This window comes from Dermacentor albipictus, chromosome 8, assembly GCF_038994185.2.
Source record: "Dermacentor albipictus isolate Rhodes 1998 colony chromosome 8, USDA_Dalb.pri_finalv2, whole genome shotgun sequence".
Taxonomy (NCBI): domain Eukaryota; kingdom Metazoa; phylum Arthropoda; class Arachnida; order Ixodida; family Ixodidae; genus Dermacentor; species Dermacentor albipictus.
The window spans coordinates 22,928,914-22,953,519 of NC_091828.1; the positions used below are offsets into that span (position 1 = coordinate 22,928,914).

General features: G+C 50.0%; 1 protein-coding gene across 1 annotated transcript in view; it reads left to right on the top strand.

Moving 5' to 3' along the window:
• Positions 1-24,606, top strand: part of LOC135912157 (uncharacterized) — a 171,207-nt gene that overhangs the window by 85,197 nt on the left and 61,404 nt on the right. Inside the window, exon 4 of the mRNA XM_065444542.1 lies at positions 1,330-1,497. Coding sequence (XP_065300614.1) covers positions 1,330-1,497 — 168 coding nt within the window. The remainder of the gene's footprint in view (positions 1-1,329; positions 1,498-24,606) is intronic.

Sequence of the window (24,606 nt, forward strand, 5' to 3'; positions counted from 1 at the left end):
AATGACTCAAAGCTTTCATTGATGATGTTCATTGCTTGTTTTACAGGGTTCTACTCAGTTCCTATCAAGCTCAATAGGTCATGTTTCATTTCATAATATTTCTCATCAAGTCTACTAGTCAAGTTTGCCAAAGGCTCGGTATGTTCGTTAACGGTTGTAGGAGCCTTTTTACTCATATCGCGCACATAGTAGGGAGCAGTCCGGCAGCCTAAGTAATGATTACTTAAGTAACGATATGAATAGAACAGACCTGCACAAAATAAGTATTTCGTTACAGGCCTTTCGTTTGTTGTGGCTGCCTGGACTGCTCATGTGTGATGCCGCTCTCAGTCAAGGAATCATTTAAGTATCCGGCTTGTGACGTCAGAGCTCATGAGGATGCGCAGAAGCATTTATTGGTCCGGTGGGTTCTTTCCAATGGTCAGTTGCATAGTCCCCCTGTCGCTGCGTGACCTGGCAGAGTGACTAGGCGTAGGCGCTCGACGTAAAACGGTGATGGGAGCTCCAGCTGGTGACGTCAGGGTTCATGAGGATGCGCAGAAGCATTTGTTGGTCCGGCGGGTTCTTTCCAATGGAGTTGGATGGTCCCCCTGTCGCTGCGTGACCTGGCAGTGTGACTAGGCGTAGGCGTTCAACGTAAAATGGCGACGGGTGCTCTGCACAAAATAAGTACTTCGTTAAAGGCCGTTCGTTTGTTGTGACTGCCTGGACTGCTCCTGTGTCATACAATCATACAATGAGCTACCTTGTGTCATCGCACTTTGACTGTATGCATAATGTCACGGTGAAATTCGCCTTTAGCGTCTACAAATTTCTATCGCAATAAAATGAAAAATGATCATGCGGCTGTTAATCCTTTACTAGTAGTACCACAGATGTAGAATTTCAATATACTGTACTCAACGATTGAAACGCGATATTCAGACAGCACGGCCGCCGTCGCAGTTTGCGCCACCAGTGATTGCTGGGTGATCGCTGAGGAGGCCGAATGCAGTTACAACGCATCACATCACTGTGAGCAGCACCTACCGCTGGTGCAGGAAAGTACCGGCCACCATGTTGTCCGAGCACGGCGTTTCAATCGCTGAGCACTGTACGTCGCACGAACACGTTTTTTATCAGTGTTAAAACTCCCAAATCGTTGAGATCTTCTGAGCGCACTGTTTGGTCTAAAAGCAATCATGACGAACTAGCTCTGTGTGCGACGGATTATATCTAATATCTGCTATCTACATAAAACCTTCTTTCTATGTTTGTAGAATGGGGGAAGCAAACGCTTCCTACGTTTCTTTCACTACCTGAGTAACATGAGGTTTGTGTCCTTTGCAGTACGAGCAAAATGGCATAGAAATGGAATGGTATTCAACAATTACCAGCACGGGCGCAGAATTCCGCAGTGTGTACTGCAGCAAGGATCTGTTTGAGAACGTCGAGCTCAGAGAGATTCATTTCGCGTATAAAGGAATAACGGAAGCCCTTGACCTGAGTAGTGATTGGGTAAGTGCATTGCATACGCAGATTCACCTTGTAGCTTGTGCGATGAATTGCTGAAAGTTGAACTTACCGCGGGCAACAATTTACGTTCGAGCATTTTACAGTTCCCCTACAAAAAAGGACGACTAAGCGTGTAGAAGAAAACGCATATGGAAGGTCTCATCTCACAGTCACTTGCAGCCGTAATGCGATTAGCGTTAGAGCAATGCAGCGACACAATGTACTTCTGAAGTTATCCTAATTTACATCTTGCAGTGGCGATTCAGAGATTTCCATTGCTTCGGCTCTATGCGACATACTCCGGTCTCGTCCTACTTTGCTATGACACTCACTTGACAAGGTTGCTCATGAGCCTGGAAGCATGACCACGACTGTTTCGCGCTGACGCAGGGATGACAAGGGAATGGCGAAGAAGGAATGACATCAGAGGAACGACAAAGGCTGCATGACGACAATGACACGACGATTCTTACATAATGACAATCGTATGACGTTTGCGGCTTGACGAGGACATAAGAGCAATGAGATGACGTTGACAGTATGACAACCACAGGTTCACGACGCTGGAATGAAGGTGATGGCACGACCACTAAGTATCATCATAACCACCATAATAAGTACGACCATCTTAAGTACGATTGAATGACGACAGCGTGATTACAATAGCATGACGAAGAAGGAATGATTTCGATGGATCGATGGATGTGGTTTGACTACGAAGGCATCAGGACAACGCGATGACGTTAATAAAGTGGCCATGACAACAAAACATCAGTGTGACAATGATGACATGCCGACAATGATATGATGACGACTTTCAGATGACGACGGCGGGACAATGATGGCACGATGAGAGTATGTTGTCGATGTTAAAACGGCGTGAATGAAGTAACCGGGACGCCATGAGGACGACTGTACGACAGCAAATGCATGACGACTGTACGACGACGAGGCAATGACGACAATCGCATGAGACGATACATGGGCCCTCGCAGGAAATAGTGTACGACGAGAGCGGCGTGATGATTACTGTATAACGAAGACTGCATGACGACGATGACCTGGCGACGACCGCATGACGAGATTCGGATATCGAACGCTGCAGTAGCGACAATGACACTACCACGATGGCATGGCGGCGACAGTACAATGGATGCTAATACGAAATGTATGACGACGATGAGCTAACGAGAATGCCGGGACACTGGGATGACGACGAGTGTGGCGGGAATGCACGACGAAGGCTGTATGACAAGGGCTGTATGAAGACGACAGCATGACGAAATCAGAATGGAGCTGGAGTAACGACAATGGTATGACCCTGACGGCCTGACGACGGCCACACCACAACGAACGCCTAATGGGGAATGTACGAGGACGACGCAATGATGATGATGGCCTGAAAACCGTGGCGTGACTACGTTTGAATGAGGACAACCTAATTACGACAGTATGACGACGAAGGATTGATGTCGAAGGGACGATGAAAGTGGTCGGACAAGGATGGCATGGCGACAATAGTGTCACGTGGTCGTGACGTCAAGGAACACAGTAGCAATACTGTGAAGGACAAAACTGACTTTTATTGGGTGAACCTGTGCCCGCAAAACAGGCTACACTTACAGCACAACGATAGCGGCGAACACGCTCGGCGATCGTCGAAAATCTGATCAGCGGGTCAAGCGCGTCGGCTTTTATAGAGCAGTCGTCGAATGTTCCAGACTAATCGTTCGCACCCGCGTGCCTTCCACAAAGTTCTACACCATTCGCGTCAGGTGACGAAATCAGATAACATAAGGTTCGGCGACAACAGACATCGGATAGAAGCATCGATAACTTTCCAGAAACTTCGGATACATGCAGGCGCTTCCCACGCTGTGCGATTAGATTTGTTAGGCGGCGAAACGTGGTTGCCCGATAAAGATAAGTACACGTGTCAATACCCCCCTCTTAAAAAGCATCGACCCGATGCTGCAAACAAACCAACGTAATAAATAAGCACTCGTTGCAAGGAAAAAAAATAAGGAAAGTTCGTTAGCGTCCGTAAAACGGTTTAAGGTGCACTACGTGGACCACTTCAGGTCGTGCGCGACGTCGCTGTGAATGCGAAATGCCGTCTGGCACGACCTCATAGTCCAGTGCGCCAATACGTTGGATGACCTTGTAGCGTCCGAAATAGCGTCGCAATAGTTTCTCACTCACTCCTCGTCGGCGTATCGGGGTCCATACCCAAACACGGTCGCCGGGCTAGTACTCGACGAAGCGTCGTCAGACGTTGTAGTGTCGGCTGTCGGTCCTCTGCTGGTTCTTGATTCGCAGGCGGGCGAGCTGTCGGGCTTCTTCGGCGCGCTGGAGATAGGTAGCGACGTCAAGATTCCCTTCGTCAGTTACATGCGGCAGCATGGCGTCGGGCATCGTCGTCGGGTTCCTGCCGTAAACCAACTTGAATGGCGTGATCTGGGTTGTTTCTTGCACCGCCGTGTTGTAAGCGAATGTTACGTACGGCAGGACGGCATCCCAGGTCTTGTGTTCGACGTCGACGTACATTGCTAGCATGTCGGCGAGGGACTTATCCAGCCGCTCTGTAAGACCGTTCGTCTGTTGGTGGTAGGCAGTTGTCCTCCTGTGCCTTGTGTGACTGTATTGCAGAACGGCCTGGGTGAGCTCCGCTGTAAAGGCCGTTCCTCTGTCGGTGATGAGGACTTCTGGGGCGCCATGTCGCAGTAGGATGTTTTCGACAAAGAATTTCGCTACTTCGGCGGCGCTACCTTTCGGCAGTGTTTTAGTTTCAGCGAAGCGGGTGAGGTAGTCCGTCGCCAAGACGATCCACTTATTTCCGGTTGTTGACGCCGGAAAGGGTTCCAACAAGTCCATCGCGATCTGCTGGAATGGTCGGCAAGGAGGCTCGATTGGGTGTAGTAATCCGGCTGGCCTTGTCTGCGGTGTCTTGCGTCGCTGACAGTCTCGGCATGTTCTGACATAACGGGCGACGTCGGCGGTCAGGCGCGGCCAATAATACCTTTCCTGTATCCTCGACAGCGTCCGGGAGAATCTGAGGTGCCCAGTGGTTGGATCGTCGTGTAGGGCATGCAATACTTCTGGACGCAGTCCTGACGGGGCAAGAAGGTAGTTGGCGCGCACTGGTGACAAGCTCTTCTTTACGAGTAGGTTATTTGGAAGCGAGAACGAAGATAATCCTCGCTTAAATGCTCTAGGGAACACGTCGGTGTGCCCTTCCAAATACTCGATGAGGTTTTTCAACTCCGGGTCTGCTCGGTGCTGTTCAGCGATGTCTTCTGCGCTTAAAATGCATAGGAAGGCGTGGTCATCTTCGTCATCTTGCGGCGGCGAGTCAATGGGGGCGTGTGATAGGCAATGGGCATCAGAGTGTTTTCGTCCGGACATATTCATATCATATTCATATCATATTCTTGATATCATATCATTGATATCATATCATATCATATTCATATCATATTCAAGAATATCATATTCTTGCAGTCTTAGGCTCCACCGCACCAGCGGTCCTGAAGAATCCTTTAAATTCGCTAGCCAACACAAAGCGTGATGGTCGCTGACGACTTTGAATGGCCTGCCATATAGGTACGGGCGATATTTCGCTGTAGCCCAAACGATGGCGAGGCATTCCTTTTCGGCTGTAGAATAATTGCCTTCCGCTTTTGACAAAGACCGGCTAGCGTAAGCTATCACGTGTTCATGACCATCTTTTCTCTGGACTAGCACGGCACCGAGGCCTAGGCTACTGGCGTCAGTGTGGATTTCGGTATCGGCGTGCTCGTCGAAGTGCGCAAGTACGGGCGGCGACTGCATGCGTCGTTTGAGTTCTTGAAATGCGTCGGCCTGCGGCGTTTCCCACTTGAACTCGACAGCACATTTAGTTAGCTGTGTCAGCGGCCCAGCGATACGTGAAAAGTCCTTGACAAATCACCTGTATTAGGCACACATGCCAAGAAATCTACGCACTGCCTTCTTGTCGATGGGCTGCGGGAACTTTGCAATGGCAGCTGTCTTCTGTGGGTCGGGGCGAACTCCAGACTTGAGGATGACGTGGCCTAGGAACAGAAGCTCATCGTAAGCGAAGCGGCACTTTTCTGGCTTCAGAGTGAGCCCTGATGGCATGATGGCCTCTAGTACTGTCGCAAGCCGCCTAAGGTGATCGTCGAAATTTTCGGCGAAGACGACAACGTCATCCAAGTAAACAAGACAGGTCTGCCACTTCAATCCTGCTAACACCGTGTCCATGACGCGCTGGAATGTTGCAGGCGCCGAGCAGAGTCCGAATGGCATGACCTTGACCTCGTAGAGGCCGTCTGGCGTGATGAAGGCGGTCTTTTCGCGATCTCTCTCGTTGACTTCTATTTGCCAGTAGCCAGACTTGAGATCCATCGACGAGGAGTGTTTTGCGTTGCAGAGCCGATCTAATGCGTCGTCTATCCGTGGTAGGGGGTATACATCCTTCTTTGTGATTTTGTTCAGTCGATGATAATCGACGCAGAAACGTAAGGTGCCGTCTTTTTTCTTCACCAAGACAACAAGGGATACCCAAGGGCTTTTCGACGGCTGGATGATGTCGTCGCGCAGCATTTCGTCGACTTGTTGTCTTATAGCTTCACGTTCTTGTGGTGAAACTCGGTAAAGGCTCAACCAGACGTACGCGTTCCAATGCGCCCGCACGCGCTGCACCACGCCTGGGCGCGTACGGCGTCAGGCGCGGAGGCTGTTTCGCGTGTAGGCGCGCGGCGGCGTCGAGACCTACAACCGCTAGGTTTTTCGCGCCCGCGCCGGAAGCTGCCGCTCGCGTCAGTAGCATGACGCACCTCACATGACCACGGCAAGCCAACGTCACTTCTGGAACGACTCATCGCGCGACGTTCAGGCAAGCCCGGGTAGGGTGGCTAGAATGGGAGGTGTCAGCATCGGCTGGGCTGCGCCGCGCATGGCGGTGCGGCATTTTGTCATGACAGCGACAGGTGGCGCGCTCGTCGTCTCCGAGATGCCTAGCGTGATGTGTTTGAGCAATCTCTCCGGCTCCACGCGCGCGTCGTGAAGTCTGTGGTGAAGTTAGCTTCGCCTTCCCCGCTTTTATTGTGTTTTCTTGCAATATGTAACACACATGCTTAACGTGTCCGTTAAGCGAAGGCTAGACTGCCTTGAACATGGCAAGCTAGCAACACTGCGCCGCCGCGGCGAGACGCGCGGCAACTCGTGCATCGTTTGGGTGCGCGCCCTTTTCCTCCGTCGGGCGCGACGCGACGTCGAGTCAGTGCGGCGTGTGCGGACGCATTGGAACGCGTACGTCTGGTTGAGCCTTAACGGCTCTGGCGGAGTGGTCGAGCGCTCTCCTCAGTTATTATGCGATACTTGGCGACTGGTGTTTGTCGAATCCTCGATGACGTCGAAAAGCAGCCTTTGTATCGTTGGAGCAGACTTTTGAGCTGCTGCTGCGTAATCACGGAGAGACTTGGATTAATGTCGTAGTCTGGTTCGGGAACCATGGTCGTCGGGGTAGATACGGCGGAATTCGAGAGGACAAACGCATTACTGGTTTCCAGAATTTCCTCGATGTACGCGATCGTCGTGCCCTTGTTGATGTGCTTTAACTCCTGGCATAAGTTTGTCAGCAACACTTCAGTTTTCCCTCCATGCAGTCGAGCGATCCCTCTTGCGACGCAAATTTCACGGTCTAGAAGTAGACGTTGGTCATCCTCGATGACGCCTTCTACGTCGGCAGGCGTTTTGGTGCCTACGGATATGACAATGCTAGAGCGAGGCGGGATGCTGAATTGACTTTCGAGCACACTTAAGGCATGGTGACTACTAGAGCTCTCCGGCGGTATCGCTCGATCTTCCGACAGCGTTATGGGCTTCGACTTTAGGTCAATGATTGCGCCGTGTTGGTTCAGGAAGTCCATGCCGAGAATGACGTCTCGCGAACACTGTTGGAGGATAACGAAGGTGGCAGGGTAAGTCCGGTCATGAACGGTAATTCTTGCCGTGCAGATTCCAGTTGGCGTAATGAGGTGTCCTCCAGCGGTCCGAATTTGGGGACCCTACCATGCAGTCTTAGCCTTCTTCAACTGGGTGGCGATGTGTCCACTCATTACGGAGTAATCAGCCCCTGTGTCGACTAAGGCAGTGACTGCATGGCCCTCGAGAAGCACGTCGAGGTCGGTGCTTCTTTGTCTGGCGTTGCAGTTCGGTCTTGGCGTCCGATCACGGCTGCGTCGTGTTGAACTGAAGCTGGAACGTCGCGTCGTAAGTCGTCTTTCGTCGGTGTAGTCTTGGCTTCCCGACTTCTTCTGGACGGCGGCGTGTCGGCATTAGGTCGTCGAGGTGGTTTCTTCGTCGTATTCGTCAGCAGCGGAGGATCTTCGTCAGTTCGACGAACAGCAACCGCACCTCCATCGGTTGCTGCTTTTAGTTTTCCGGATATGGGCTCGCAGAGCGGCCCCGGGCTGGGCCGGTGTATGGTCGGCGCTGCGGCGACAGGTAGCGTCCTGGTGACGTCGAACGAGACGGTCGTCGAGGGCTCCATTGAGTAGCGGCGAGGTAGTCGGCGATGTCGCGTGGGCGCTCTCCAAGCTGTGGACGCGGTGCGTTGACGGCGAACCCTCTCAGTCCCTGTCGCGGTATGAGCATCGGCCATACACATGGCCGGCTTCTCCGCAGTGATAGCAGAGCGGGCGGTGGTCGGGAGCTCGCCAAATATCTGTCTTTCTCGGGTAGCTCCGCTTGGCGACGGGTGGGCGTTGTAGGGGTTGGAGGACGGACGTCGGGACGGAAACCCAGACTTGGGAGTATTTATTCTACATTATGTACAGAGAGGTGAGCGACAAGTAGCAGTTGTACAGTCATTACGGGCCGGCAGCAACTCGGATGCTGCGGCCCGCGGCAAGAAGTTCGAGAGAGGTGAATCAGGGAATCAGGGGATGTCCTGGTCTCTCTGGAAGGCTTCTTATAAACCCTTCGAGCACTGTAAGTCACGTCATGTTTGACCAATGGGAGAGTCCGCTCCGATGACGCCACTTTCAGCTAATGGTAGGCGCCCGTGTCGCGGTGTCACACCTGGCGGCTCTCTGCGGTCTTGCCTCGCAGACTGGCAATGCACTTCTAACGAGGAGAAGGGGAGGGCTGCTCATGCTCCATTGTCCGAGGCCCACCTGCTAATCCCGGCGGCGCACGAACTTGTTGGCACGTGAACTTGTTGCCTTAAACTTGTTTGCTCGGCCGCTCCTCTGGAATGTGCTTTCCTGCTTCGGCATTCCTCAATTAGCTGTGCTGCGACTCGAAGTGGTTTGGGGAACTCGAAGTAATCGCAGGAAACAGCTCCATATCTAACAGCTCGTCCTCGCCCCGGTTGTTCTGAATGGCCGGTGAACTCAATTCGATGGCCATGAGGAACGCTGAAAGAAGCTGCAGGGTACTGGGGTCGAGCCTCGTTTGACAACCCTCGGGATCCTGGGCCCTGGAGAACATACGTCAAACAAACCAAACAACACAGCGCTGCACCACGCGTAAGCGCAGGCTCTTCACCCCTGACTCGCCAGGCTATTACTGAGTCAAAATCAACCCTGATCTTTTAGTTCCCCAATTTAGACAAAGCAGTTCCAACCACCCTTCCAAACAGCTATGCATTTCTCCTCGATTGCCGACAAGACCAGAGTACTATTGTTGCAAAACAAAAGGGTCGTTGACGATGCAAACAACAAATGAAAACAGCCGAACATAACTTAAGTGGCCTAACTACACGAACAGCATGTTTCCAATCTATCGCAGTGGCGTACTTATCGCAGGTATTGGTGCCACTGAACAATCTGGTCAACCTCACAAGCACGTAATCACAAGCGCGCTAGTCTTGTGGTCACTAAACAAAACGCGTACTTGCGTTGTAGGCAAACTTTTCATTTACGCTTACTCACGTTTCTTCCCTGAAAGTCCTACAGGACACGTGACATAAACGAACAATTAAACTTGCGGGACTTACACACTCCGCAGAACTCTTAAAATAATGCGTCTTTTAATAATTCGTTCCACGCGTACTTAACAGAGAAGTCAGAATACGGCTGCCCTCCACACACACTAGCAACCCAGTCATAAAGTCTGCTTCCTTCCGTCCACACAGGACACGCGCTAATGGAACTAAGAACGCTTCTCCGTGCAAATCATGCACTCACTGAAAATTTACGCGCTTAACCTTAGAAAATTCAACACTTAAAAAGAAAGAAGGTTAAATAACACACGCGCTTTACCATAGGCCTTTCGACGATAACCTTGACCTTCAGGTTACTCATACACACACACACAAAAAAAAACCTAACTACTTATTAATGAGCATCTCGCGAAACTACATGTTTACTTAAAACGCATATTTCAAATCTCGAGCTTCTCAAACGAAAACACAAACAAAGCTCATACCTTTACATATGGAAAGAAAACCTAGTCTCAAATCGCGAAATTTTCCGATGCTCAATAATAAAACAAAACAACACGTTTTTTTTTTGCTACGGAAGCTCTCTTGGCCTTCCGTTCCAAACGCTTATGTCTGACTCATACTCTGAGCCGTCCTCGGGGTGGGCGCGGCTTGAAAGCTACTCTGGCTGCCGAGAAACAACAAAAGGGCTGATTTACTATCAGCTCCCCCAAGACGTTACGGTCTCCTGCCAATTTGCGTCCTGGCGCCCCGCTTTCAACACAAACTCGATTGACCGCGTCGCTACTCCCCACCTGGTCTCGTCCTGCCACCTTGCGTTTCTTCGAACTGCACGCTGAGCTGTGAAAAGAACTACGGAACGACGAGGAGTCTAACTGCCTCGTGCCCTTTGTCCGCGTCCGTGCAGAACATGCTTCGCGGTCCCCTTTCGACCGGTGGCTCGAACGTTCTGGATGCGTCAACATCGTCCTTGACGACCGCACCTTTTTCCTCGCGCCTCGCCCTTTTGGGTTTCTCGCCATCTTTGGCGGTGCTACATTTGTTACCGTCTTTCGGTCTCTACCGCGCTTCTTTTTACGGCGCTTTCTCTTTGCACTCGCTTTCATGTCGCCCTCTCGTGCCTCGTGCTGGCCGGTACACATTTCGTCGGCCCGGATCGGTCTCTTACCCGCACAGTCTGAGTGATTCTCACTTAAATCAACACTCTCTCTGCCTCGACTGGCGGACAGCTCAACCGACTCTGGAACAATGCAGCAGGCTTTACTCGAGTTAGACAACCCGCACTCTTGCGAACTGCCCTCTACTACATTGCCCAGCTCACTCTGTGCATCGGCACACAGCCCGTCGGTATCGATCGCTGTCTCACGCGCACAGTCCGAATGATTAATAACTGAATCATCCCTATCTAGGCTATCTGGACTCGCGGAGAGCCGCACCGATCCCTGAACAATGCAGTTGTTCTCTCGTGAGCTACGGAGCTCGCCATCCCGAGAACTATTCTCAACTGCATCGTCCAGCTCGCACTTCACTTCTGCACGCACATCTGGCTCTACATGGGTGCTCGCTTCTGTCGGGTCAGAAGTACCCTTTCCTTCGCTAGCAACCTCGCTAACATTAACAGCGACGCACACACGTGGTAACTGTGCCAATTTGTTCGCAGCTGGCCTAGCTGTCTCTACAGTCATCTGTTGGCACAGCACCTCGTCGCTCTCCTTGCGGCCTTTAACGGCCTCTGTTGCCACTAAGGCATCGTTAGCAGCTAGCCTTTTCCCTTCACTTATGAATCGGCAGCCAATCTCACAGGCACTACTCTTCTCGTCGGCTTTTGGCGAAAGTCCGCTAGACACTTCCTCATTCTTTCGCTCTGTACCACCTACAGAATTCTCAGACAGCCGTTGTCTCTGTGCCAATAACTGATCACAATACTGTATCTCTTTGATCAGTGCTGCCTTCTCTCTCTCATACTTTTCCTCTCGCTGAAGCTTACGTTGATTCTCACGTTCGCGTGCCTTCTCACGTTCGTGACGCTGACACCTAAGAGTAAGTTCTTGAAGCTCATGCTTCCGTTCCTTCTCGCGTTGTTCACGCTTACTCTCACTCTTAAGTTCACGACGCTCCCGCAAACGTACACGACGCACACGCTCCCGTGGCTCCTGTATCACCTCCCAAGCAAGCTTAATGCTTTCATCATCATTGCCACTATCGTTAATCGCCTTTATGATAGCTGGCGTTTCCATCCGTTCGTCCGCCTCAACTCCCAAATCGTCGCACACCAACAACAAGTCTAACCTCGTCAACCTTCTAAGATCCATGGCAGCTGCCCCGACAGGTGGTTAAAACTGTTTTCCTTAATTAATTTGTGCAAACACACAATGCAACGAACTCCCGATTCCCAGAACTATCAAAATGAACACACAACAGTTGAGTCTGGCGAATCATAAGGAAAAAACCACGCGCTCACTTACGGTTGCAGCACCCTGCCATCCGGTTCATTTGTCCGCTGTTCCCGGTTCCTCCGGACTCCCTGGGTCGAAGGCTCGCTCCTTCTTCGCTACTCCCAGTTTCTTCGGACGTCTTTCGACGAAGGCTCTCTTCTTCGCTCTTTCCGGTTCCTTATGATCTCTCTCGACGAAGGTTGATCCGTAGCGCTGCCACCAGCTGATGCATTCGGAGGCGATCCTACCGCTGCCAACCAGATGTAGGGGTTGGAGGACGGACGTCGGGACGGAAACCCAGACTTGGGAGTATTTATTCTACATTATGTACAGAGAGGTGAGCGACAAGTAACAGTTGTACAGTCATTACGGGCCGGCAGCAACTCGGACGCTGCGGCCCGCGGCATGAAGTTCGAGAGAGGTGAATCAGGGAATCAGGGGATGTCCTGGTCTCTCTGGAAGGCTTCTTATAAACCCTTCGAGCACTGTAAGTCACGTCATGTTTGACCAATGGGAGAGTCCGCTCCGATGACGCCACTTTCAGCCAATGGAAGGCGCCCGTGTCGCGGTGTCACACCTGGCGGCTCTCTGCGGTCTTGCCTCGCAGACTGGCAATGCACTTCTAACGAGGAGAAGGGGAGGGCTGCTCATGCTCCATTGTCCGAGGCCCACCTGCTAATCCCGGCGGCGCACGAACTTGTTGGCCCGTGAACTTGTTGCCTTAAACTTGTTTGCTCGGCCGCTCCTCTGGAATGTGCTTTCCTGCTTCGGCATTCCTCAATTAGCTGTGCTGCGACTCGAAGTGGTTTGGGGAACTCGAAGTAATCGCAGGAAACAGCTCCATATCTAACAGCGTGCTGGCGGCGGCGGCGGTGGTCGACGGAATTGCGGCGTTGTAGGGCCCTGGCGTGATCGCGGAGGGGGACCTTGACGGCGTACGACAGCGGCGTAGGTCAGCGCTTCGTGCTGGGGTTGCGGTAATTGAGGCTGCACCTCCGGAACTCCAAGCGACGGCTGAACCTCATCTTTGATGTTGTCAGCGATCGAGGCCACTTGAGGCTGCGACGACGGGAACATCTTCCGAAGCTCCTCTCGTACGACTGCCCTGATAGCCTCGGGCAGGTCGTCGGAGGCCAGTGATTGAACTCCGGCATAGTTTTTAGAGTTGGTGCGGCGGTCGAATTGCCGGTTTCGCATCTCGAGTGTCTTCTCGATGCTAGTGGCCTCGCGAAGAAACTTGTGGACGGTCTTCGGTTGGTTTCGTACCATACCGGCGAAAAGTTCCTCCTCTACACCACGCATTAGTAGCCGGACTTTCTTTTCCTCCGACATTTCCGGGCCTGCGTGGCGGAACAGGCGGCTCATTTCTTCTGTAAAAATCGCAGTGGTCTCGTTAGGCAGCTGCACTCGGGTTGCTAGTAGTGCTTGGGCTCGTTCTCAGCGTACGACGCTTGTGAATGTCTGCAGGAAGCCGCTTCGGAAAAGGTCCCAGGTCGTTAAGGTGGTTTCTCTGTTCTCGAACCACGTCCTGGCAGCGTCTTCCAATGCGAAGAAGACATGTCGCAGTTTGTCGTCGCTGTTCCAGCTGTTAAACGCAGCGGCCCTCTCGTACATCTCGAGCCAGGTTTCCGGGTTCTCGAATGTTAACCGCGGAACGTGGGGGGCTCCCTGGGCTGCTGCAGCACGACGGGGGATGCTGGGGCTGCCATTGGGGTGGTCTTGGTGGCAATCTTCCTGCTCGTCTCAGGTCCGTGCTCTGGGGCAGTCCTTGCAGTCGGCGGCTAGCACGCTGGTCTTGGGCGTCGTTGGTTTTGTCCTCGGGAATCGGGCTTGGATCGCGGCTTTGCGGGAGCGTTCGGTACATGAACGCACAAGCACCTCCACCAGATGTCACGTGGTCGTGACGTCAAGGAACACAGTAGCAATACTGTGAACGACAAAACTAACTTTTATTGGGCGAACCTGTGCCCACAAAACAGGCTACACTTATAGCACAAAGATAGCGGCGAACACGCTCGGCGATCGTCGAAAATCTGATCAGCGAGTCAAGCGCGTCGGCTTTTATAGAGCAGTCGTCGAATGTTCCAGACTAATCGTTCGCACCCGCGCGCCTTCCACAAAGTTCTACACCATTCGCGTCAGGTGACGAAATCAGATAACATAAGGTTCGGCGACAACAGACATCGGATAGAAGCATCGATAACTTTCCAGAAACTTCGGATACATGCAGGTGCGTCCCACGCTGTGCGATTACATTTGTTAGGCGGCGAAACGTGGTTGCCAGATAAAGAAAAGTACACGTGTCAATAGTGTGACCTGCGTGACCACAATGGCGTGGCTACGACGGCATGATAAGAGCAGGATGGCGACAGCGTAATAACCATGATAGTGTCATGATGACGGTATGACAACGAATGCCTGACATGAAGACCATGGGGTGACAACGCCATGATGACACTCGGATGAGAGAGTGTACGACCAGAATGGCATGATGATGACTTCACATCCAGGCCCCTTTCCCCCTCTAGTGCTAGCTCCGATCGCGGGGAAAAACATAATTTCACCGATTTTACAGTTGGGGCATCTAAGCTTGCGCGTAAAATTCGAGGACACCTAAGCACTTCTCATGACTTGTGGATGCGAGAGCATTAACGCCCAGTTGAACATCGCTCAGCGGTCCTCCGAGTTATGAACTTCTCGCGGGCAAGAGAGTGCGCTGAGGCGCTTGGCGCATTTTAATATGACCTTTTAGAAAACGCACTTAGAGCTGTGAATGCGAAAGCATTAACGCTCAGTTGAACGCCGCTGAGCTGCCCTCAAATTATGAACTCCTCACGGGGAGGAGAGTGCGTTGAGATGCTTGGCGCGTCTTAATTTGGCCTTTTCGAAGAATGTGACAATGTGAAGAGTGTTAGAACGCATGTGACATGTTGCACAGGCAAGGAACGCGCGAATAACACAGGTTTATAAGAGCAAGCACGAAGGAGACGGGTCGTCGTGGGAATGTCCTCCACCCTCATGCAACACCTGGTCCGCCATAGCAGCAGTAGGTTTCCCTTTCGCACATTCAGCTCCATCGAGGCGCAGCTCGTGGCGTTGCAACTAGTGGAAATGCACGTTTAGGTGCCGATTCGCTGCTACAGGTAACTAACGCCGACTTTTTCGCTCAATGGGCCATTTGACGCTTTTCTATCAATAATCCGTGACATATAACAGGGCATGTTGTGTGCAGTGAAAGATGATATAGTAAAAGAAGCAGAAGAACTCTAGACTTACTTGTGCACTACCTGAGCAGCCACGCAACCTCCATTAAAATAGTCATGATCAGGGTACTGCTTTTATAACCACCCATTAAATTCGAAGGGCCCTGCAAGATATGTGCTGGGGAAAGCGGTAGAAGAAGTTGGAATAGCAATTAATTTATTCATGTGTGGAGGAGATCTTACGCGTCAAAAAGCTTGCGGCCCTTTATACCCAATGTTTCATACCTTCAACTGCTCCAAACAACTAGTACTGTACCAGTATTGTTGCAAAGAGGGAGCGCAGAAGCGTTGCGGAAGAAAGGAGACATGGACAGGAAAGACGCTCACTTGCAATTGTACAGTGCTGTGGAAGAGAACATTATATTAATCTATAAACAGGAAGGCATTAAAGGATCAAATTATAGGCCCATTAGCTTGCTTTCAGCATTGTATCAAATATTCATGAACATGATTTCTACTAGTATAAGGGCAGCACTTCACTTCCATCAATCCAAGAGGAATGACTGGTTTCAGGAAGAGATATTCCGCAATGACATATGTCCACGTCATCAATCATGTAACTGAGAAATCTGCTGAGTATAACGGATTTCTCTATATAGCTTTATAGATTATGAAGAAGCATTTCATTCAGTAGAGATACAAGCAGTCATGGAGGCAGTGCGTATGCAAGGAGTACGGAAGGCATACATGAAGATCTTGCGAAATATTTACAAAGATTGAACAGTCACCTTGTTCCTCCACAGAAAGAAATGTGACAGAATGCTTGTCAATATAGGGGTCAGGGAAGATGACACAATCTCTACAAAGCTATCCTCTGCATGCTTAGAAGGAATATTGAAGCTATTGGATTTGGAAGGCTTAGGAGTGAAGATTAACGGCAGATATCTATACAACGTGCAGTACGGAAGTGGCATTCTTCTTTTCATTAACATATCAATTGAATCGTTTGCAATGGCCATGGCGTCCTGAGAGGAAATGAAACGCAGTCAAACACAGAAGAAATTCACTTCCCTAATCAACGAAACCGAGAAAACGGGAGATTTAAACACACAGTAACCAATTTATCAGCGAGGTAGCTCACGAGCAATGCTGACAAAAGGTCACAAATTCATTGTTGCCACAGTCCCACCCCTCCCCAAAAAGATCGCCGCCCTTGAGAGCGGCATCCAGCAACTAGACCTCAAAGTGCGGGAACAGGTCAGACTGAAAGTAGTCGGCATAATAAGGTTCAGTAACAACCATAGAGGAGAACGCAACTTACCTTCCGACGAAATAAGAGCAGTGAGAACACTGAAAGAAGATACAAGCATTGTAATCCTACCGGAGGACAAGGGGAACTCAGCCATTGTTTTGAACACAAAGGACTATACGAGGAAAAGGCGTCCGTCCTGCTTGACAGCCAAGATTACGAGCAACTAAAGAAGGAGCTCACTACGACAACCCAATCGGTGCTGAATAAGACGCTGATTGAAATATTCCGCAGCCATACAAATTGTTGAAATCTCTACCTAAAATTAATGTGTAGGAACGGATCCGCCCCAGCTTTCTACGGCTTGCCAAAACTCCATATACCCGGAATCCCCTTATGACCAATCGTAGACTTTTCGTGTTCTCCACTACGATCACTATCCACTTATTTGCATCAGATCATATCACCACTCACTGGAAGGACAGCATCCCACGTGCGCGGCTCCGAGAATTTCATCAAACTCACATCAAAAGTACGTATCGAAGATGATGAATGTCTGGTCTCTTTTGATGTAAACTCTCTGTTCATTAGAGTACCCATTAAGTTGGCTATTTCCGCAACTAGGGATGCCCTGGAATGCGACGATATGCTCAGCGAGAGAACCCCTTTCAGTGTAGACGAGATCTGCCGCCTTCTCGGACTGTGCCTGTCCGATACCTATTTCACCTTCCGAAGCAGCTACTACAAACAGGTTAAAGAAACTCCTATGGGGGCCTCAATTTCCGTTGCCATGGCTAACTTGACTATGGAGAGCATCTAGGAGAGAGCTCTAAGTACTTTCTCCCCGAAATCAAAAGTCTTCCTCAGGCACGTGGATGATTCCTTCAGCATCGTGAAGACGGGGCAAGCTGAAAGCCTGCAGAAACAATTAAACTCCATAGACCAGGATACACAGTTCACATATGAGCGCGAACAGAACGGATCGCTTCCATTCTTAGATGTACAAGTTGCACGAACAGACGGCATTCTAAAATTTTCAGTCTACCAAAAACTAACCCACACAGGCCGCTACCTTCATTTCCAATCCGACCATTCGGCAGACTGCAACGCGTCTGTTGTAGATTTTTTATTCAAACGAGCCGAAACTCATTCCTCATCGGGATCGGATCCAAAGAAAGAAAAGAGAACGGTTCTCAATGAACTTAAGAAAAATGGCTACACAGATGACTTCATTCAAAGAACAACCAGACAAAAAAAGAATAAACAAACTGCGGGACCTCCAGCCGTTGACTTCCCCCCAACCCCAGAAGCGAGTGTCCATCCCGTACGTCAGAGGTACCAGCGAAGCGCTCAGCCGAATATTACAAAAAGAAGACCTCAAAGTTGCGCACAAACCGATAAACACTCTCTATATCCTCCCCCCTAAACCAAAAGATCGTTCACAAAAAGAAAAAGCTCGAGGCGTCGTCTACGAAATCAGATGTGCTGACTGTCCAGCGTCGTACATCGGGGAAAACAAATATGTAAAAGAAAGGATCAGGCAACACGAGAACAACATCAGAACTTTCAACCGTATTCGCAGCGCCGTCGCTGAACACTCTGAAGACGCCGACCACTAAATTGCTTTCCAGGTAACTGAAATCCTTCAAACAGAGACGAACTCGCGGAATAGACTACTACTGGAGTCATGGCACATTCAGAACACAAGGTGTAACATAAACCGCGTGAAAGGCAACCTACCCTCGGTGTGCGTCCATGACCTTGACGACATCACGAAAAGAAGAAGAGGACGGACAGCCAGGTAGACAGACTCCCGCTCGGTTCACCGACGCAAAAATGTCAGCGCGAGCCTGTAACCTCCCCACCCCCCGTCTTCCATCAAGGGCACTCTTGCTGGCCAAGCGTCCCCAGCACCAGTCATCACAGCCCAACGGCAGCCATCAATCCCCCTTTCTTGTTTCCCCCCACCTTCCCGTCTGTGAAATGTCTCCCCACCTTCCGTGCTCTCCCTTCCTTTCTTTACAAAAGACCCTTTAAAAGCTGCACACCGCCACTCACCCCCCCCCCCTCCCGAAGAACAACCCCCCGAAGAAGGAGCCGAATGGGCTCCGAAACGTCGGGCTAATAAAATTCAGTTATTTGGCTGGAGTCCGTCTGAAAGTCCTAATCAATTTCACAACCCGACAGGCAATTTTGTCGAAATGTTTAGCTCCAGAGGATAAACTGCAACAAATGACTGGGGACCTTAACAAAGAAAGTCTATGAAAACGGTTGAAGATTATTACGCAGAAGACACAGGTAGTGTTCACTAGCTTGAAAAGAGAACAGGACTTCAGAATCGTCAGTGAGCCTCTGGAAATTGTGCAGGAGCATGCTTATCTAGCTCAATTGCTAACAGGGGACCCTAATTATGGGAAGGTGAATTCACAGAATAATAGGTAAGCAAGGAGTCAGTACGCAAGTCATTACTAAATCCTGGATGGGTGCTTACGACACGCTTTGAAAAAAGAAAATTGTCAAATTATTGTGTACGACCGGTGCTCACATATGGGGCATAAATTTCGACGTTAACTAAGAATCTCGCGAACAAGTTAAGGACCATGCAAAGTGTGATCGGACGAAAAATATAGGAACTTTGCCCCGAAGACGAAGTAAAAAAATTAAATTATGCGGTTTTACCTGCCAAAATCACGATCTGATTATGAAGCACGCCGTAGTGAGGGACTCCGGAAATTTGGACCATTTGGGTTTCTTTAACGTGCATCTAAATCAAACTACACAAGTTTTTTAGCATTTCGCACCCACGCAATTGCGGCCGCCGTGGCCGAGATTCGGTCCCACGACCTCGTGCTTAGCAGCCCAACACCGTAGCTACTAAGCAGCCAAAGCTGGTACAAAAGGCGAAGCACCGATTGTGATAGCAAATTAGTAGAGAGCACACGAAATAAGAACATAATAGAACCTCCTTTTAATGAAAAAGAATATAACCAAATGATACATACAATGGAGATAATAAAATTCCTCTTCAAACTACCGTAGACTTCCATTTATTTAAAACCCCGTTTCAACGATGTGAAATTGTCTTGCCAATATACATAGATAACTAGATTCGTTTCCAAAGCCAAAAATACCTCAGCGTTGCGCGCCAAGCACATCGCTTTTCGAGGCGTTCGGCACTCGTTCGCTGCAGCAGTTCAAAACTCTCGCTTAACCGCGTCGAATGTCCGGTCTAGGTCCTCCCTACCGCAAGGAATCAGCAATAGGTATGACAACATTACAATAACTCAACAAGAGGTATGAGGGTTGTTCAGCAGGTGGCTTATGTCGACGCCGCCGAATACTCGACCGACACGGGCATGGCACTTGCCATGGTCGCGGCCTCGAATCTAGGCACCACAATAACCAGCTCCTTATGCAGCATTCATCATGAAGAAGGCGAAGACACTCCTATGCCTCTCGCCTATGTATAGACTACTGCACAATGCATCGTTAGGTTCCGAGACGGTCCTACGTAACTACACTAGAGGACTCATCTCGTCCCAAGCGCACCACATCCTCATCGGCACACGCCGCTCCTGTCGCCGCAACGTCCAGGTGAACTGGGCCGCGAGCCACGCAGCTCTTACCGGAAAGGAAGCCGCATCCGACGACGCCCGAACAAGCGTCAACTTGTCGCGTCCCCCATCTTCCAGCCAGCCGTCTTTCGGACTTCTCACCATCCGCAAGCCCCCGATAACGAGGCCGTAGCCTCCTGGCGTAAACACGCGCGCGATTGAATTATCACCTATGGCGAGATCCTCACGTACTACCGTAAACCCCATCTCAAGTGCGCCCCCCCGACAAGTCCTTCAATAAGCACGGACCGACCACGTGACGGCTCCTACAGAGGTCCAGCTTTTCTACACCACTTCTTTACCATCACATCTACATCGATGGCATCAGACACCGTAGCCTAAGTCATGCTACGCACCACGAGCAGATCTGGATCACATTTTCTGGGCATGCCCCGCAGCACCACACACCATCAAACACAGTACCAATCCTACATTCAGAATCACCAAGCCCGAGCAGCGCGAGGCCATGGTGCTCATTGAATGTCCAGAGGACCAACCAGTGGTAGTCCGAATGCCCGGCAACGCAGCCAGGAATCAAGATATGGTGGCCGCCTGACGATCGGGGGCTCCACTAGGACTAGTCTCCCGGCGCCCCGCCTCCCTTGACCGCAGTAAGGACTTTCAATAACCTTTTTCTCTCCCCAACGCGGAGAGGTGCGCTCAAGTGGCAGAAGCAGCGGCTTACTATCGTAATGCCGACCTATCATACAACTGACCTCTCTCTTTTAGGCATTCGTGGCTGTGCAAGCCACCTCAAGCTGCGCGGCTACGCGCGGCTGAGTGAGTGATTAGTGCATTCACTTCTACTGCGCGAGCGCCTGCTCGGCGTGCCGCGCAACTGGCGGTGGCCTTCGTTGTCTCCCCGGCGCATTCTGGAGCAACGCCCAAGCCTGCACGAGCCGCGCCATGCTATGCGCGGCGGGGTGAAAGATAGTGCATTTGTTCTTCCCTCCTCCGGCGTTATATTTATTACTGCGAATACGGCAATTATGTCTGTGTGTCTGTCAATTATAGACAGGCGAAATAACGGATATACCGAAGTATTTTCGGCTGTCACTGAAACTTCGTCATAAATAGATTTGTGTGTAGTAGCTTTATCGACCGTATGAACGCCTAAACATTGACTTACTAACTAAACTACGAAGCTTGGTGTGGCGCGCAGACAGGCAAACATATCCGCATCTCACTCGTCGAGTGCGGACGCTTGTTGTCAAAACGCTGGCGGGAGCAAGAACGGCAGCATAAGCGAGCGAATTGACCTGCGAGCTGCCTCTCGCTTCAACGCGAACTAAGTGGCGAGAAGAAAGCGCAGACGAAGCTGTCAGCCCTCGGTGCACCTAGACACTGTACTCATCGCAGATCACTTTCAAGACAGGGGCCGCGGGGCTGACGCTGTGCGCTTCGCATATCACCTTTAAGATAGACCCGGCGCAGCTGGGCTCACTGACGCCATACGCAGCCATATACGCAGCCGCCGGTGTAGAACGGCTCCCGAGCCTCTTCCCCCCCCTCCCCCCCCAGTGCCTTGTGCGCCTCCCTTACGCTCGAGGGATCCAGCCACCATACTCGGGTCAGCCTCATACGCTGTCACGCGCACTTACAGCACGGCCACGGTGTTTTCGCACTCGTACTTTATACAGAACGCCCCACCGACGGCGCCGCCGGAAATGTGCCTGGAGTGTTTGCATAACTATTGCAACGAAATGTTAAGCATTTGGACAGCTGAGGGACTGGTCAATAATGAACCAATTATAAATAAATACAAACAAAACCAAAGCTGTGCTCTTTAGGCCCAAAAATAAGCCAGTGAATTCAAATATTAACATTATGTACGGGGAAAAAACGATACAAATGGTTACTAGTATGAGAACTCTCGGCGTAACGTTTTCGAGTAATATGCTCTGGGACGAACACATTGACGCAGTCACAATCCAGTTATCTAGGGTCATTGGCATGACGTGGAAATGTAAATCACTATTGCCGTTTAAAGTTAAACTTCTCATTTATAACTCGGTTTTTTATTCGTACCTCTATTATTGCTTATTGGTATGGGGTACAACTACCTTTGTTAATTTGCATAAACTACTTTTCTTGCAAAAGAAGTTTGTTCGGCTACTCTTTAATGTCCCCTATAACTCCCATACTATAAACTTATTTCAGGAAGCCAACATAATTTCTGTGTTAAAGTTATACCAGTACAAGTTAACAACTGCATTTAGGCGCGAAGTAAAACTGAACTGCTCCTTTCTACGAGAACTTTCTAACCTTGAACTTAATGACAAATTTTATGTTACCCGTCATAAAGAGATATGGCGGGTGGTTACACCCAGAACAAATTATCTAAGGGAGAAGCTGTCACACACAATGCCAATGCTTCTAAATAAATATAATAATCTAGGCGTTGATATCACCCAAATAACGGCCCATCAACTGAGAGACTTGTATATGCATGATTTTTAAATTACTGGTTGAGTGTACATCCTCTCGGCTAGTATGTATATAAAGTGTGTATATATGCTTCCGTATATGTGTGTGTGTGTGTAGGTATGCATACGAGTGTGTATGCATATACGGGTATATGAATGCATGTATTTGTGTATATATATATGTGTGTATATAATGTTCAGCGGCGTATTCTTGTCTCATTTGTATTCACCACAAGAACCACACAAGCTACCCTAAGTATTTTTGGTTTAGTCACCAGTGGCTCTGTATGGATATAGGTGTGCATGTGTAAATGCGAGTATGTGGGTTGATGAGAGTATATACGAGTATGTGTATATATATGTATGTATACATATGTGTATGTGTTTATATGTATGTATGATGCATATGTGCTTGCATGTATGCTGTTGCCGAATATTCTCTAGAGGGGGCTGCGGGCCTCGTCAAGCTGCCTACTGGAGCAGCTTTTACTTGCAGCCTCCTCCATCAAGTAGATGGAAATAAAGCTATTCTATTCTATTCTATTCTATAACGTTAGGAGATCGGAAAAGTGCAGAGGGGATCAGAAAGCAAACATGGATATTGGTGATTTCAGCGAACATTGAGAAAAAGAAATAGAGTTGGGCAGGCCATGTAATGCGTACGGTAGATAACCAGTGGACTATGAAAGGTAGAAAAAATTGGAGGACGCTTAAGCTTCGCCTTCAAGAGTGGAACGCGACAGCGTTCCCGTCGACCCGCCAGGGGGTGTAAGACAATGCGCTACGGCGCAGAGACTACGCGCCCCGCATCGGACGCGGTGAGCGTCGAGCAACGCAGCGTTCGGCGCGGCAACGAAATGTGCGCCTGAGCAAGCGATGAACACCTGAGCCTTAGAAATAGCTCGTTTCTGAGGCAACAACGCATTCACTAGACGCGCTTTTGTACCGCTTTGAAGCATCGAACTCGTGGCTCAGTGGTAGCGCCTCCGTCTCACACTCCGGAGACCCTGGTTCGATTCCCACCCAGCCGATGTTGTAAGTTGTTTTTTATTCATGAAGTGCCTGCTTGGATTTATCGCTCACGGCCAACGCCGCCGACACCGACGCCGACGACACCGGCTTTTCTGCGACACGAGCTCCTTAACGCTATCGCGTTAAAATGTAAGTCTAGAAAAGGGGAATGCCATCGAGGACGGCAGAAATTTAGGTTGGGTGATGAAATAGGAAAATTTAGTGGCGTAACGGCATCAGCTAGTGCAAGACAAGGGTAATTGGAGATCGCTGGGAAAGGCCTTCGCACTGCAGTGGACATTAATATACGCTCATAATGATGATGATAATTAGTTCGTAAACTTCGCCGTCTGTTGACTAGTTCAATTTTTTTAAAACATATGTGGAGAAGACGAAGCACCACTCTTCATAAAATCCATTGTCCTTGCGAAAAGTTCAAATCGTCATCGGTTACGCACGAAGACACTTAATGTTTAAGTCTGCGAAGTAGAGGTGTGGAACTGTGTCCCACTACACCAACATCTACACGAATGAGGTGGTTGGACGACGCCCACGGTGATATTACTTGCAACAAAACCTAGAATAACTTAGGGAATGTGATTTGTTGCTACATTGCTCAAATATTAACCGCATTACCTTGACAATCGTCACGAGATGAGGTGTGCCGTATTTTTCCTTCCGCCAGGGGGCAGTTTCTTCGGCAGGAAACAATGTACGGCTTGCACAAATAGCGAGTTGCTTTTTGGAGTCAGAGTTTTGCAGAAGAATTACCGCGCCGATTCCAAGCCCATAGCACCAATGTGTAGTATAGTGTAGGTGGTTGGATCACAGTGACGCACACAGGTCCTGATGTGTGACAATCGTTAAGGTCTTCGAATGCGGCTTCACATTTGCCTGACCAGGCAAGAAGCTTACCTGAGGGGAGAAGCTTGGGAACATGAGTGGCTATGGTAACCAAGTTACGGGAAAACCGACAAAGTTAGGACAGTAATGGAAGAAAGCTCTAAAGGTATTTGAGAATGGTAGACTCGAAAAACTGAAGCACAGCAACACCTTTGTCAGGACCCAGCCCACTGCCATTTTTACTGCGATGCTGGCCGAGCATTTTAGCGGTTTTCCTGGCAAATTAGCGCTTCGTAATATTAAACTAGTGGCCAGTGTTACAATGGAAGCTGGGAACCTCGTCTAAACGCTCAGGGTGTGCAGAAAAAACTTGGACGAGG